The following is an 18,091-nucleotide window of genomic DNA, read 5'->3' on the forward strand; positions in this document are numbered from 1 at the left end:
AAGTTAAAAAATGAAAAATTGACTGAATATTAACTTAAATATAAACTTAAACTGTTTTGAAGGCTGTTTTGAACTATTGAACCAGTATACAAAACCACTGTTAGACAATTTTGTATGTGTGTGTGTAATTAAAAAGTTGACTAAAATTTTGGTAAACGTTAGTAAATTATGCATAATTACAAGTAACTAACCCTAAACCAAACCCTAACTCTACAGTAAGTACATGTAGTTAATTAATAGTACTCAGTACTTATTTGAGTAATTACAATGTAACTACGAGATTGTAAAATAAAGTGTAACCCAATTTATTTGTTATAATATTCAGATATATTAAGATATATTAAGATAACCCTTGTAAAACTTCCCTGTTAAAGCGGAACTCAGTAAGATTTGCGAAGCTCCCCCTACAGTTTCCTTCAGTGAATCACACTGTCGTAAATACTCCAAGCGCAGCTCTGGACTACAACGACTGCAACGCTCACCAGCGCAGTAGTTTTGCAAATACAGTACAAAAAAGAGGAGGTGGGTAATTTGCAAATACAGTACACTCGATGGAGGTGGGTAATTTGCAAATACAGTACACTCGATGGAGGTGGGTAATTTTCGAAATTGTCTTATAAAGTCATAATATATACATTGGTTTTGAATTACCGTAAAGCATTTTGTCACTCTCGCGTGAACGTGAACATGAGGCGAGATTGTTTCGGGTCGGTGCAGCTCAACTTGCAAGTGCTGTATTCTGGCGAAGACGTGCCAGAGGGGGTTAGTGCCCCCCTCTGACTCAACACACCACTACAAGTCAATTAACCATTGTAAGGACTTAGAAAACTATTTATGAAGGTAAAAAAGTTACTTAGTTCTGCTTTAAACAACAAGCCCCATTGTGTTCTATTGCACAGGCTTTTTTTTTTTTTTTGCGTTGTATTTATGGACAGCTCATCAAATTCATGTGCATGTGGTCACTATGATCAGAGGGAATTAAATGGTACAAAACGACTGCAGCTGTCTCTCTGAAAAACCAAAAGTGCTGGAGAAAACAGCATTTATCTGTACTCTTTGCTCTGAGTGGTTTTTAAGTGAAAGCCATATAATTGAGGCTAGAGACCATTTGTGTTTCATTGTAGTGTTGGAGCAGCAACACTTTCCAAAGCCAGCGCTCACCCTACGGTTATCTGATACGCTTGGAGTCGGTCCCTGCGCAGCTAGCTGGGCCCCTCAGCATCTGGATCCACACAGCCGGCCCTAAGTGCAAACATTTACTCTGCATTAAAGCCTCGCTCTGATAAGTGTGTTGTATAGATTAAACACGATCAGATTTATGACGGTTGCAGCTCGCAGAGACAGTAAACTTAAACAGCTCGCCGTTGTCTTTTCGAGCAAGGGATGTAAGCCGACTCGTGGTAATTTTCCATCCCGTTTGCGTCCATGTCAGCCCTGAAAAGTGCTTGCTTATAAATTTCTCAATATTATTTTGTAAAAATATACCTCATCAAAACATTCTCCTCCCTAATTGTGTTTAATGACATATCTGGTGCTGGAAAATGTCAGTTTATGTCGGAAAAACAGATGATCTGACTTTCCCGGAGAGTTGTTAAAATCCCACATGGTTTGAAAAACCGCTCGGCAAGCGGCGGTTCAGCATCTAAAGCTGCCGAGAGCTCTGCTCACCATTAGCGTATAGAATCACAGTTTGTGTTTGTGTACATCGCTGTAGGCTGAGAGACAGACTAAAAATAAACAGAGCAATCGGTTGATGGGACCGCTATTAAAAGGAGGATGGAATTTCCAACCGTACTTATGGGATTATATCCGTAACAGACACCGAACTTGATGATCTTCTCACTTTTAGAGCGCAAACCCCATCTCTGTTCGCACACATCTGTCAATCAACAGCATCCGCTCTCGCTTTTGGTGATGGCAACAAATGTTCAGTCCATTGCTAAGACATTATGAGCGATCATATATCGTAAACACTCCAGAAAAGCGTTAAATTATGTGGTTGAAATGCCGGGCCAGCGTTTAGTGTTAAGTACATTTCATCTTCGTTGAGAATGTCTGAATCAATTTTCGATCGGGACTTGCTGTCGGGTGCCCATGTGCGCGGGTGCCGTCATCTTAATGAGACTGCAATGAAAAAAAAAGCCCATCTCTGGTGCACCACACATGTTCTGCACTGTGTTGCCATTAAAAGAGGTTTATGAGAGAAGATAATCAAACGTTAAAAGCGCATTAGGCTCTTTGTGTGTGCGGCTGTGTGTGGGATGCGTGTCGTATGAAAAACAGGCTACTTGCCATTGGGACAGATGTAAGAAGAAACAAGATGCTGTCTGTACGGATCGCATTAACAATTGCTCATTCATTCGTCATTCTGTGTGTTTGCGAGTGTGTGTGGGAGTTAATACTGTATGTGATCTGTGTGGATCTTTCTGGCTCCATGCTGGATGCTGTGGGGCACTGAGGTCAGAGGATGGATGGATGGAGTTGTGTGGAAGACTGTAAATCTCTATTACACTAGGACAGCTGTGAGAATGACATTGAATTATACTCTATTCGGCCATCACAACAGAAATGCAGCATTTTAGTAAATAATGCCAGTTAGTGGTGCCTGTATGAACTGTACACTTCTTAGAAATGTTAACCTTGTTTCAAAAGAATCACAATAATTTTTTGAGATGAAGACCAGCTGACTGTACATTATCCATAATTTATTACATGGCTACTTAACAAAGTTTAAAAAAAATAAATGCGAGTGTGACATGAAACTAGCACAGGTAATTAAGTGACTGAGACAACGTTGCAGTGGTCGTAATATTGTTCACACGTGCGTGCACACGCATTTTTATCCATTGAATGCTGTGATTGACCAATTAGAATAAAGCAGGGCTCATCAACTGGTGGCCTCGGGCCAAATCCGGCCCGCCAATCTTCTTCATCTTGCCCGCAGCACCTCAATCTCCCTCCTCCTCTTTTCCTGGCGGTGCGGCTAAATTTGGTTAGATACGTGGGCGCAGTGGCACCTGCAGCTGTACAGCTATATACGCACTGTTCGTACCATGCATGCTCCTCCGAGAAACGTTTTCTGTGCGAATATTTCAGCAGTTATTATGCGTGTCCCGTGTTTCTGTCGACTTTCTTTTCCGTGAATTGGCCAAACGCACTTGCATAACGATCTGAAACGATTTGGATTCATTCGGACCGCTCTGTCTCTGAATCATCTGTAGTTGTTTCTCGGTCCATAACAACAAATACAGAACAAATAGCGCTGTTTTCATGTGTTTCAATAGTTTACTTTGAACTACACAGCATGGCCCAGTGGATAACGGAACGAAAGCTTAAAGGAGCTGCGTTTATTCCCGGTCACCATTATTAAACACCGTTGCGACATCAAGTGTGATTAGCATTTCAAATCGACACACACCTGTCGGTTACAAACTACAAATCACTCGATGATTAAACTAGTTTTAAATCAGACGAAACAGCCAACATTCCCAACAAGACTGATGAGGAAAACAGGAGAAACGTGCCATGAATGAAGATAGAAGACTTTTAAATCCCAAAATCACCACCCTTACAAACATTTACCATGAATTAACTGTAGTAAATTACCATGGTTTGTGAAAATGTGGAATATTTATATTGAAAAGTATGTTATAGCCATTTATATTGCAATATTTATTAGGTGGGTAGGGGAATATATAATTCATGTCTTTGTTAAGGTGTAGTTTGTACCTGTGTTTAGGCATTTTTTATAGGCCTATGTAAACATATCATAATATAAAATCATTTGACAGTGGTAGTGAGTAGCCATGTATGATTTTACCTGTTGTTACCTCTGTTACCTAAGTCTCACTGTGAGAATATCAACTGTTAGTGGTGTCATAACAAAGTGGACACAATTGGGAACAACAGCAACGCAGCCACAAAGTGGTGGGCCACGTAAAATCACAGAGCGGGGTCATGCTGAGGCGCACATTGTGCAGAAGTCGCCAACTTTCTGCAGAGTCAATAGCTACAGACCTCCAAACTTTGTGTGGTCTTCAGATTAGATCAGGAACAGTGCGTAGAGAGCTTTATGGAATGGGTTTCCATGTCCGAGCAGCTGCATCCAAGCCTTACATCACCAAGTGCAATGCAAAGCGTTGGATGCAGTGGTGTAAAGCACGCCGTCACTGGACTCTAGAGCAGTGAAGACGTGTTCTCTGGAGTGACGAATCACGATGGACGAGTCTGGGTTTGGTGGTTGCCAGGAGAACGGTACTTGCCTGGCTGCATTGTGCCTAATGTGTAAAGTTTGGTGGAGGGGGGATTATAGTGTGGGATTGTTTTTCAGGGGTTGGGCTTGACCCCTTAGTTCCAGTGAAAGGAACTCTTAATGCTTCAGCATACCAAGACATTTTGGACAATTTCATGTTCCCAACTTTGTGGGAACAGTTTGGGGATGGCCCCTTCCTGTTCCAACATGACTGCGCACCAGTGCACAAAGCAAGGTCCATAAAGACATGGATGAGTGAGCTTGGTGTGGAGGAACTTGACTGGCCTGCACAGAGTCCTGACCTCAACCTGATAGAACACCTTTGGGATGAATTAGAGCGGAGACTGTGAGCCAGGCCTTTTTGCCAACATCACTGCCTGACCTCACAAATGTGCTTCTAGAAGAATGCTCAAAAATTCCCATAAACACACTCTTAAACCTTGTAGAAAGCTTTCCCAGAAGAGTTGAAGGTGTTATAGCTGCAAAGGGTGGGCCAACTCCATATTAAACCCTACAGATTAAGAATGGGATGTCATTAAAGTATATGTGCACGTAAAGGCAAGTGTCCCAAAACTTTTGGCAATATAGTGTATATATATGCACTGAGGCTTCTTTACAGTACCCTTCAAAACAGCAGTAAACATAGTGGATATCGTCACTAGAGTGACATTTCCTTGTGGGACTGTGTATTATAGACCATATTAATAACTGTGCACAGGGGCAATCCCTCAAGTTCTCATGTACTGTATGAGCTGAGTCAACTGTCCAGCACACAGCACAATGCATTCCACATAGTATTGCGTTTGTCACATAATAATATAGTGCGGTCTGGCCCATTGACCAGATCTGACCCTACTGTACGACGTCTCCAGCATTCTGCCCTATACTAGTGCAAAATATGTGAGCCATGCGTATCACATGGCCAAAGTCCCTTTGTGTGCCCATGAGTGGAGACGCCATAATAATACCACACTTTCAGTCAAGTGCTGTATTATTACAGCCTGCAACGTCGTGCCTGGTCCATCTGTCAGCGTGTGTAGGTGTGATACACTGCCATCCCGGTGTCACACTCCGGGTCCGACCCACAAAGGTTAGCCAGGGGTCATGACACTGTCTGACTCCCAACAATAGAGCCTTTGTGGGAATAAGTCCGTGGATGTGTCCCCTCACAACATCGACATGCATGCGTCAGCCACACAGACACCAGTTGAGTTGTCATACTTGCTGAAATATGCTGTTACTGAAGGCGACCTTCAGAAGAAACCATCGTACTCAAAGGCTTTGTTGAACTCTGAATTCTGATAGGAATGTGTGTGAGGTTCAATAGCCGCCTCTCTGACATCACTGGTCACTCACATAAACCGTCCACATCCTCAATGCCATGACCATGTGCTGGTGAGTTTGCTCTGTGGCTGATCTCTTTGTTTTTGTCTTTCAGATTGAGAATGTGGAGGCTTGTCTGAATTTCTTAGGGGCCAGAGGAGTCAGTGTTCAAGGGCTCTCTGCTGAAGGTAAGACCCCTCTTGAAACTTGATAACAACTGTTAAATGCCTTCATATACACAAATAGGCCTGCTTTTCTTATGATTGGTGGTGTTTGGATCAGTATTATTGCTACATTACTGCTTATATATAGAATTAATGGCTTTTCAAAACCTCCAACATTAAATACTACATTTTACACATAACATACTGCATATTCAGGCTATGAAAATGAAAGATACCTCAAATTATGTGGCTAGTTTACACTTCTATGCAATTGTAAGAACAGATTTTGCATTACAAATGATAAAATGGGTGAAAATAGGGGCCCGAGACATATCTTGGTACCAGAATATATAAAGAAGTGGTTCTCAAACACGGGTCCACAGGATGATTTTAAATAATTTGAACTATATTAAAAATGCTGTAAAAAAAACTCTTCTAGAATCACAATTGAAATTGTTGGGGTCAAATCTTTCTCTACTGTCATAGGGGCCGTTCACACAGAATGCGTTTTTCCATTCCAATGCGCTACTTTTCCATTGTTTTTCTATGTAAACGCGCTAGATGGATGTGTTTGACCGTTGTGTTCACGTCTTTCATCTTTTGCAACGTCTTGCGCATGACATGGTGTTCTAAGAATGCGGCGCTTAAGTTAAAGTCAGTTCAACTTTTAAAAAACTCTCGAGAAAAAAGTCTCGAGACCTTGTGTTTTTTCCCCATTCCAATACCCTCATCTCAAGCAAAAACGCGTTCTTTGTGAACGAGCCCATAGAGACTTGAGGAATTGACTTTTTTGACAAGCTTATAAATAACCAATTAGGAACACCATAGCGACCACCCAAAACACCATAGCATCCTCATAGCAACACCCTGGCTTAGTGGCAAGGTGGAAATAATCATTATTTTAGCATTTCATTTAGTTCTGTGTACATACACAGTTAAAGGATCAGTTCACTTTAAAATGAAAATTACCCCATGCTTTACTCACCCTCAAGCCATCCAAGGTATACAGTACAGTCCAAAAGTTTGGAACCACTAAGATTTTTAATGTTTTTAAAAGAAGTTTCGTCTGCTCACCAAGGCTACATTTATTTAATTAAAAATACAGTAAAAACAGTAATATTGTGAAATATTATTACAATTTAAAATAACTGTTTTCTATTTGAATATATTTCACAAAGTAATTTATTCCTGTGATGGCAAAGCTGAATTTTCAGCATCATTACTCCACTCTTCAGTGTCACATGATCCTTCAGAAATCATTCTAATATGCTGATCTGCTGCTCAAGAAACATTTAATGTGTACAATTGTACAAAATATTTGTGTACAATATTTTTTTTCAGGATTATTTGATGAATAGAAAGTTCAAAAGAACAGTGTTTATCTGAAATCTAATCTTTTGTAACATTATAAATGTCTTTACTGCCACTTTTGATTGATTTAATGCATCCTTGCTGAATAAAAGTATTCATTTCTTTAATTTCTTTTCAAAAAAATAAAAATAAAAATTCTTACTGACCCCAAACGGTAGTGTATAATGCGACAGAAGCTTTGTATTTCAGATAAATGCTGTTCTTTTGAACTTTCTATTCATCAAGGAATCCTGCAAAAAAAAAAGTACACAACTGTTTTCAACATTGAAAATAATCATAAATGTTTATTGAGCAGCAAATCAGCATATTAGAATGATTTCTGAAGGATCATGTGACACTGAAGACTGGAGTAACGATGCTGAAAATTCAGCTTTGCATCACAGGAATAAATTACTTTGTCAAATATATTTAAATAGTACACAGTTATTTTAAATTGTAATAATATTTCACAATATTACTGTTTTTTACTGTATTTTTAATTAAATAAATGTAGCCTTGGTGAGCAGACGAAACTTCTTTTAAAAACATTAAAAATCTTAGTGGTTCCAAACTTTTGGACTGTACTGTATATGAACTTCTTTCTGATGAACACAGTCTGAGTTATATTAATAAATATCCTGATGCATCCAAGCTTTATAATGGCAGTGAACGAGACCACTGAGTATGAAGCTCAAGAAAGTGCATCCATCCAAAGCAAAATGTACTCCACATGGCTCCGGGGGTTTAATAAAGGCCTTCTGAATGAAGTGATGTGTTTGTGTAAGAAAAATATCCATATTTAACAAGTTATGAAGTAAAATGTCTAGCTTCCGCCAGACCGCCTTCCGTATTCAACTTATGAAGAAAGTGTAATGCCTCTCACAGTTCAAAATGCTTACACTACGCCCTACGCCTTCCCTATTCAACTTAGGAAAAAAAGTCTTCCTAAGTTGAATACGAAAGCTAGATATTTTACTTTATAACTTGTTAAATATAGATATTTTTCTTACACAAATGCATTGCTTCGCTTCAGAAGACCTTTATTAATCCCCTGGAGCCATGTGGAGTACACATTTTGCTTTGGATGGATGAACATTCTTCCGTTCACTGCCATTATAAAGCTTGGATGCTTCAGGATATTTATTAATATAACTCCGATTGTGTTAATTAGAAAGAAGAGAGTCATATACACCTAGGATGGCTTGAGGGTAAGTAAAGCTTGGGGTCATTTTCATTTTTTAAGTGAACTAATCCTTTAAGTAGCACATCATTGTTATAGCTACATTGGTAATAGAATATTTGAGCCCATAGTTGATATTTTAATCTTATAATTTTTTAGATCGTTTTAGGTTTCTTAGAACTGCTGAGCTGACATACCACAAAGATCCTTGATTTTCTTTTTCGGCATAAGTAGGAGCTCAAGTGTAATAAATACTTAGTGGAATGATATCATTAACTTAAAGCAGCTTGGATACTGTATTCACTGTCCCGTTAAATTCAGCACCATGATTGCACAGGGTCCATAAATATACAGTGTATTGGGTTTCTCAAAGCTTTCATCACACACTGTTCCCCTACTTTTGCTGGGTATGTGTGTGTGTGTGTGTGTGTGTGTGTGTGTGTGTGTGTGTGTGTGTGTGTGTGTGTGTTGAGCATCTTTCCTAAAGCTGTGAGTAGTTGTCTTAATTAAATTAGCTGAGGTTTCGGAGTTTGGGTTTTGAAGGCTTGCATACGCTTGTGTTTAGTATTTTATGAGGCATGCCGACTCGAGACCTTTATAAAATAAGTTGTTTTTTTGTTTTTGATGTGCCTGGGTGCGTAGGAGTTTTCCAAGGAAAATAAATGTAATAATGTCTAAACCACAGACAATATGTCACATATATAGTATTTCTCTTTTCTGTCAATGTTAAATTTATTTATTTTTAAATGTATTAAAATATATTTCCTAGTCAACGAGAGCAGATTCAATTTCACTCCTCCTGAAGTATCCTTAATTTATTAAAATAAAATGCCTTCAGTTATACCATTTAGTTTAATAGCGCTAAACTGCAAGTCATTCCATAAAAAGAGTACCATTTTGTTTTGCAAGCTGAAATATATAAATGAAAAAAGTATTTAACACATAAAATTAAAAATTTCATTATTATTATTATTATTATTATTATTATTATTATAGTAGTAGTAGTAGTAGTATTGCCACTGTACACTCTAAAAAATGCTGGATTGTTTCAACCCAAATTTGGGTCAAATATGGACAAACCCAACCTTTGGATTAAAAATGTAATGCAAAAATGTAACCAAACGCTTGGGTTTGTCCATTGTTGACCCAAATTTGGGTTGAAACAACCCAACATTTTTTGTGTAGTCTGCATTCACAGGCTAATTCATAACTAATTCGTCAATATGTGTCTATGAATCCTAATTTCCACATCACATCACTTATTTACCTCAAAATGATGGCAAATTGTCATTTTAAGATGGAACCTCTTCTTTTGAAGAGAAAGTAATATCATTCAGGTTTTCAGACTCAATGCATTCTATTAGCACTTAATGTCATTCTTTGTCTGACAGATTGTCTAATATACTTTAAAACATATCATCTTTCCAAATTAAAAAAAAAGGCATTCGTTTCATATAATGACTCTTACCACACTAACAGTATGGGTACAGTTGTCACATTTGTTTCTATTTTTATTTCCTCAAGGAATTTTAAGAGAAACATCTGAGACAAAGTTGATACTTAAACGAAACCTGACCTCCTTCGCTATGAAAGCGCATCCTCTGTGCAATAAAATTGTCCTCTGGGAAAGTTTCCTCTCTACCCCTGCTGAGTGTTATCCTAGCCCTCTTCCCCCAAAACAGTCCAATAATAATAGGTGCAAGCTCTCAATATCCCTCTTCCTGCTGCAGTGGTCATGACTGTCTGTTCACGGTGTGTAGGGTATCAGAACGCACAGTGGGATTCCGGTTTTAAGTGCTTTTTTAAGTGCGGGGCACACCATGACCTCTGTGCAGAGTGAGCTTTGATCTCATTGGCTGTGAGGATCTGGTGAAAAGGTGCAGTTCGTTAAAGAGCAGGTTAGTCCTAAAGACTCCTCATAGGGTCAGAGGGGGCACCTTCAGCGGTGACCTGACCATGAAACCGACCACGATAAGAAACGCACAAGTGTATAAAGACACTCACGCAACTGACGTCCGCGCTCACTCAGCGTAACTGAAGAGGCACTTCCTCTGAGCTGTTTAATCCTTTTGCTCAAATAAAAATCCTCACAAGTCATACAAAAGAGATCAAGCATGACCTTCTCAGGTATTCAAATTGAAAGACACTCATTAATATGTAAAATACAGGAAGCCTGTTTTCATAGAAATCACTTTTCCTAATCTCAGCTGGGATAGTTCACTCAAAAATGAAAATTCTCATCATTTATTCACCCTCATGTCGTTGCAAACCTGTAATGACTTTCTTTATTCTGTGAAGGCCCGGGGGCTGTTAAACTCCAAAAAATGATGACATAACTGTTTTCAATATTGATAATAATATTATGAATAATAAAGCCAAAAACAGAGTGTCTATTTACACTAAGTGCAAATAGCGTCCCTTGTTGGCAAAGGCTATTTACACAAGCTCCGCCCACCAATGTCTGGTTGGGCCACTCAAGTTTTAAAAAAGAGGCATGGAATTCAACGTCTTCAGTGGTGGGCAAACTCGGTCCTGGAGGGCTGCTGTCCCTGCAGAGTTTTGCTCCAACCCTAATCAAACACACTTGAACCTGCTAATCAATGTATTCAGGATTACATGCAGGTGCGTTTTATCAGGGTTGCAGCTAAACTCTGCAGGACATTAAGCCTTGCAGACCTGGCTTTTAACGCGATCGACACAGGTTCGAATCTGCCTTTTCGCCTTTTGGAAATAAACTGCAAATGAGCGTTTAATAATATTAAAAGTGTTTGTTGGGTAGGGTTAGGGGAAGGTGTAAAGAGAGTTTTATTCTCCCAATAAGGCAGCATCCATTTAATCATTTTAATAAATATAACCATTTACACTTTGGTATTATTGCATCCTGTTAATGTACAAAAATACTGAGGTGCAAATAGTATCTGCCAATATAAAGTATAGATAGCATCTAATTACTATTTACTCTTATTGCAAAGAACTGATACTTTTAAATGGTGTAAATAGAATCTTTTTCTATTTTCACCTAGTGTGAATAGCATATCGTTGAGAAAATGCTGCTATTGTCACTTAGTGTAAATAGAATATATTGCTATTTTCACTTAGTGTAAATAGCCACTGCCTAAAAAATAATGTTTCTTGAACACCAAATCAGAATATTAAGGGTGCTTAATAAGGGTGCGTTCACACTTGTAGTTCAGTTCGTTTGGTTCATTTGGTCTGGACCAAAGAAGAAAAAAAAACATTTAGTCCTGGTCCGGTTAGCGTTCACATTGGCAATTTTATCACCGAACCAAAAAATACGGAACCTTAAGTCATAGGGATACATTCACAACGTGATTGGTTGGATTTTATGACGTATTGCCTATTTTGAGACGGAACTTACCGAACATCCAAAACAATGCTGTTTGCTGAGGTAAATGCGCTCGTTGTGTGTGCGTAGCGGTGCGTAGCCTGCATGTGATGGTATTTTAGCAAGCTGGGAACTCGTGAAGAGCTTATAAAATGTGTAAAGTAGTCAAAACACCGGCGGGAATCCATCCGTCACACACACAAATGATCTGCTGCATGGAGACGCGCGTCTGATGCCTGTCATGGGCAAACTCGTGACTATGACAAGAAAAACCGACATGCGTGAGGATTCTGTCCTTTTTAGGGTCTCGTCTTCCTGTTTTTGGTTCGGTTACATGTCTTTGGTCCGTGTTGCGTTCATATATCATTCGAACCGCACCAGAGTTCGTTTGGAAGCGGACCGAGACCCATCTTTTCAGCGGTCTCGGTCCGCTTGTTTGGTGCGCACCAGGGTTCGGATGGCAGCGTTCACATATGTTCAAATGAACCGCACTAACCGAGCAATCGCACCAGAGTTCGTTTTAATCGAACCAAACATGACAAGTGTGAACGCACCCTAAAAGATGACAGTGCAGACTGGCATAATGGCTGATGAAAATTCTGATTTTCTGCCACAAAATATAAATATAAACTTTTAAATTGTAATATTTCACAATATTACTGTATTTCTGAGAACATAAGGAGGAAAGGTGATGTTCAGAAACATTTAAATATCTTACCGACTCCAAACTTTTGAACGGTAGTGTATATACATCCATTCCACTTTGTAATTCTGTACAAAGTATTGCATGTTTACTGGCAATTTTGGCTGGGAAATGATGGAACACTACTGTATACAAAGGAAGTGGTCAAGGTCACATCACTGTAAATAGATAATGTATTCACACTTCCCTGTCCTCACTTCCCTTAATGATCCCATCTGAACAGATACGCCTTTGACCTTGTGTGGCTATAGTGACAAGAAGGCCTGATGACTCCACATTAAAAGTGTGCTAATCTGCATGCAACTTTTACTTTCCAAGTTTCCAATGTAAATCGTAGCTCACTGGTGTTTGTTTACATGGTTTTGGCCAGTACTGTCATGAAAAAAAAAAAAAAAAAAGATTAGTTGATATAAAAGTCCTTCTTTGAAGTAGATGTCACAATCATTTGTTATGATTTTACAGTAGTACTAATGTTCGTGGAAATAGTTGTAATGGCTTAATGTGAATCAATGTAGCCCCTTAGCTAAAGCCTTTGCCAAAATCTAAATGCACTCCATATGCTGTTGCACAAAGCAATTGTGAGGAAAAAGACTAATTCACTCCATTAATGCAAACATACAAAATGTATTTACAAATTAGGCTGCCGGGATAAGCAGTTATTGCCTCTCTCATTTTCCACATTGACCTAAAGTGCAACGACACCAAATGGTGCCAAATTTCTGTCGCCTGACTCAGAAAGTATGTTCAATGGAACATACCATCTGAGCGCTTTATTATGTAGAATTCAAATTACAGCTCCACACAGTCCCAAATTGAACCGGGGAGAGATTAATAACCCTAAACATCGCTGACGGGCAGAACAAACAGGCGGGCTGTCAGAAATAAACCGGATTCTTCTCTTTAGCGCTGCCTCAGCACTGCCATCCTTCAGTCGCTTTCAGCACCAGCCATTAGCGGTGTTTGACTATGAATGAAGGCCATTTCATAAACGGCCACATGAGAGTAAAGCGTTGCTGGCAGGCAGAGCGCAGACAATCGATGCCTTTGCCTTCATCTTCAGCCCTTTATCTCTACGATCAGAGCAACGCCATGCTGGCACTTATTCAAACTCACAACCTCAATTTTGAAGAAGTTTGAAAAGCATTCTTTGTAGGACACCTCACACTCACGGCGCTCATGTGCATAAGATAATCGCGTTTGAGCTTCTAAACTCCATCCGGCACTTCAAAGTTTTGCTTATTAGATCATCTCCTCCTAATAAAAGGTCTCAATTAAAAGTCAGATCCGATCATTACAGCCACTTTTTTTTTTTTTACAAATGTTAACATCTAATTTATGACGCACAAGACTCCAGACAGTCAAATGACCATGCTAATCTCGGATCCTCCAGACAGTTGTCATACTGTGTGTAACTTCCTCATTCCGAGAACAGAACTTATCTGCCCCATATTCTCAAATGATTGTAAACACAACTTGAACTTCCTTATAATGAGGCTAGCTACCATGTGACCCAACGGCAGTTTCTTCTGCCTTGATCCAGTACTCAAAACATGATGTATTTAAGGTTTAGCGCATCAATGTAATGCAGTCGTTCGCAGGATTAAAGAGCTCTTCCTGTGGTACTTTCTAAATCTGGTGTGTTTGATCTTTAGAGGTGTGTAATGGGAATCTGAAGAGCATCCTGGGTTTGTTCTTCATCCTGTCCCGCTACAAGCAGCAACAGCAGCACCAGCAGCAGTACCTGCAGTCGTTAGTGGAGCTACAACAACACGTCACGCATCAGACCACAGGGGCGGCGCCAGCGAGCCAGCACAAAACCCAAGACATGCAGTCCAGGTAGGACACGTCTAATGATACTTGTTGCTGCTGTACCTCTATTTGTGTTCTGCATCTTTAGTCATGAAATATATGGCTAAAGAAATAAATAAATAATGCTGGCCTTAGTTGAAGTCTATGTTCATAGACCTTGTAAGACTTATATTAACATCTTAACATCTTACAAATCCAATTTTACAACCCATGTTTTCCGGAGCTTATTCTGGAGATGTTTTGGAAAGTATTTTCTGTGTTTCGTCAATTGAACAATCAACACAAAGGTACAAAATAATTACAAAAACAGCATAAAATTAAATATGGAATCTACTGTAACTAAGACAGTATCTACACTGGAAGCACAATGTGTTAGTCCTTCTGAAAAGTATTAGTAATTTATAATATCACATTTATTTTTTATTATTATTTTAAGTAAATTAATAATATAATATAAATAATTCATTAAATTTAATATAATATTATAAATATTGAAAAATTATAAATAATATTATAATGTTGACTTTTACACCAAAAACACCATTCGACAGATATGTCTGTGACTGGCTACAATGATCAACGCCTCAAAAACATGTTGTAAATAGACATCTTTGACGCTCTTCACCAAGCGCTTACACGGATGCACACGGGAGCGTTTGAAAGCAGGCTATATTAGGGATCCGCTGATAGACGGATCTGACACAGACATATCTGTTGAGCATGTAAACACAATGGCTAATCAAAATGCTAGGGGGAAATGCTGGTATTGTCACATTTTTTTTAAATTTCAGTACTGACTTGGCACCAACATCGCTACTTTTGACAACAATAAGTATATATATATATATATATATATATATATATATATATATATATATATATATGTGATGCGATCTGGGAAAACCCATCGGATGTCGCAATGGAACGTATTCAGTAAAGTCCAAAAATAGGTTGAATGTCATTTTTTTTGTCAAAATTGGGTTTTCATTAAATTATTATTCTATAACATCTTGTTTATCATCTCTGAAAATATCTTGGCAAAATTTGCCTGTTAAGTGCAGAAAAATAGCAATTTATAGTGGCAAGCTGAAAAGACTGTCTTTCTCTAACGTTACATTTAAAGAACAAACCCGGTGGAGGTGAAAAAAATCAGCCATAGCTTTCCCTCTCTTAATACTACAAAGACAGTTCACCTATCAAAATAAACCACATAACATGTAGAATGAAGGTGTATTAATGCACATTTCCTGCCAGTACTGTGTAAACTACGCCACGCAAAGATTTTTTTTTTTCTAATACAATGTTTGGAGCACAAGAGAACAACGGAGCGATAATGAACACACATGTTCTAATTATGTGTTTATTAGAGGTTGAATTCAAATCAAATACTGCCAAACTGACCATACTACTTCTGAATAGGATGTCTACTTCATAAAATGTATTAAAATATGGAAAATATGGATCAGATCACTTAAATAAATGGAGGCGCCCTTACATGGTCAGTAATGGAGCTTAGATGTCATCTAGTGAAAAAGTTTGGTACTGCGCCCATACAAAATCTTACTGAAAGCTCATTTTTGAAATATATCAACCTAAAATTTGGAAGGTTGACATTTTTGGCTTTGATTTTCTTGCAGTTTAAGAGTAAAACATGTTTTGAAATATATTATTATAAAATATAAACAATATTTTTACATTATATTTTTACATTTTCATAAACTTAAACTTCAATATTTATTATTATTATTATTTCACTTTCATAATTTATTCCACTTCCACAATAATCTGACATGTGTCTTCTTTAAAACAGGACCAACCTCAGATTTATATTCCAAAGCATTCTTGAATTACTACCATTTAAGTTTGGATAGTGCATTTTCATGTCTATGCGAATAAAGGGTGTGACAGTTATTTAAACCTGTTTTTCTTAAAATTCCGTTCCTGAAAATCAGAGCGATCAGCCGACTTCAGGTAACCATAACCTTTGTTACAGACAAGATATGAATGAAGTAAAATCATATTTAGAAAGGGCTCGAATATGACAGCTTTCATATGATACTGAAACATGTAATAGGTAAAATTTCCTCATGTGATGGGTTTTCGTGATCACATCGCATATAAATGCACTTAATATATAAATGTCATATGTATACACTATGTAAACTGAAATGGTTAGTAACTAGTTACAGTTAAACAGAATAATTGAGCTCTATTAACCTACTAACTAGTGTGTGTATAATCCTGGCAACCCCTGCGTTGTGGGGACAAAATGTGAGGACATTTTTTGGTCCCCATGAGGAAAACAGCTTATAAATCATACTAAATGATGTTTTTTGAAAATGTGAAAATGAAGAACGTTTTCTGTGAGGGTTGTGTTTAGGGTTAGGGGATAGAATATAGTTTGTACAGTATAAAAATCATTATTTCTAAGGAAAGTCCCCATAAAACATAAAAACCCAATGTTGGTGTGTGTGAAATTCAAAAAATGGCAAAAGATTTCTGTGAGGGAATAAGGTTTGTGTAGGGGGATAGAATATTCAGTTTGTATAGTATAAAAACCATTACACCTATGGAGTATCCCCATAAACCACATATTCAAGTGTGTGTGTTTTTGTGACATATCAGGACACAGATTTCTATAATGAAATGGGTATGACATTACCCCATGTCCCCATTTTTCAAAAGGCTTATAAATTATAAAAAAACATACAGGTTTTTTTTGTTGTTGTTTTTTTTTTTTTTTGAGAAAGTAAAAATGTGCATTTCCTGTGATGGGTAGGTTTAGGTGTAGTAGGTAGAGGTAGTGTAGGGTGATAGAAAATACAAACAATAAAAACGATTACGCCTATGGAATGTCCTCACAATTCACAAAAACAAACCTGTGTGTGTGTGTTGGTAAAAAAAAAAAGGAAGGCCATGACTGTGATGTAAATAGATGAGTAATCTTAGCAGCAGCTACAGAGAAAAGATGCCGCACATGAGTGGCATTACACAGCCTGGCTCACGTTACCTGGCCCAGAATGTGTGTGTGTGTGTGTGTGGGACAAGCAGAAAAGCACGAGTGTGCGTTTTGTAGTGCTGAGTTCTCTGTGCTGTCAGCATTCACAAGTGCAAAGAGAAGAGGGAGAGAGAGAGAGGAAGAGAGTGAGAGAAAGACAACAGCTGCCCCTCATTCTTGTCCAGGGCCTGTGGGATTTCTCTCTCTCTCTCAACTCAGATCCAGCAGTGACAGGTGTTCAGAGGGCCTTGGACTGCCAGCCTGAAACGCACACACACACACACACACACAGCTTTAGCATTCCACACACACCAAATGACATCAGTGAGCAGAATTGGGCCAGGAGGGCTGTAGATTGGCCGCACTCCTCGAGGATGTTGTAAACCCAGTCTCCTCAAATAACTATCACAGTTCTGTCCAGACAGTCAGATAAAAAGGAAGCTATTGTATTGCGTTAGGAAATGTTTCATCAAACGTTTACTGGCTTGGGGTTCCAGGTGTTAAAATGGGTTGCTGGCTGATTATCTTTGTGTAAGTGTGTGTGTGTTGTATCAGCCACAGGGGTCTAGGCGATTCGTCAACTCTGGTCTTTGGCCAACAGCACAGAAATGCATTAAACAGACTCTTGGGGTTTCTTAACGCATTTTAGCTTACTGGCAAATGCGTATCACATACTCAGTGAATAAACTCATTATGTTTTTTCATTGTGATGCTTTTTTTTTTTTTTCAAAAGGGAATTAATGGTTAAAATGGTCTTCCATACACTGTCCTGAGTAAGCATCATATGTCAAGTTACCGGTGCTTAATCATTTTTCTGTCCACACTTAAAAAGACATTCCTTTCAGAAGCCAGGTAGAAGATATTTCATGTTATATAGTCTAGAGTACAGCAGAATTTTGGAGCAATTAAATTTCACTGTGGGCAGAGCTACTCAGCACTGTCTATATAATATAATATAATATAAGA

General features: G+C 38.4%; 1 protein-coding gene across 23 annotated transcripts in view; it reads left to right on the forward strand.

The window, feature by feature from the left end:
• Positions 1-18,091, forward strand: part of nav3 (neuron navigator 3) — a 387,003-nt gene that overhangs the window by 266,938 nt on the left and 101,974 nt on the right. For all 23 annotated transcript variants that reach the window (XM_048155140.1, XM_048155118.1, XM_048155120.1 and 20 more), the window contains 2 exons: positions 5,691-5,763; positions 13,971-14,154. In XM_048155140.1, coding sequence (XP_048011097.1) covers positions 5,691-5,763; positions 13,971-14,154 — 257 coding nt within the window. The remainder of the gene's footprint in view (positions 1-5,690; positions 5,764-13,970; positions 14,155-18,091) is intronic.

The sequence above is a fragment of the Megalobrama amblycephala genome, linkage group LG14, assembly GCF_018812025.1.
Source record: "Megalobrama amblycephala isolate DHTTF-2021 linkage group LG14, ASM1881202v1, whole genome shotgun sequence".
NCBI classification, from domain to species: Eukaryota; Metazoa; Chordata; class Actinopteri; order Cypriniformes; family Xenocyprididae; genus Megalobrama; species Megalobrama amblycephala.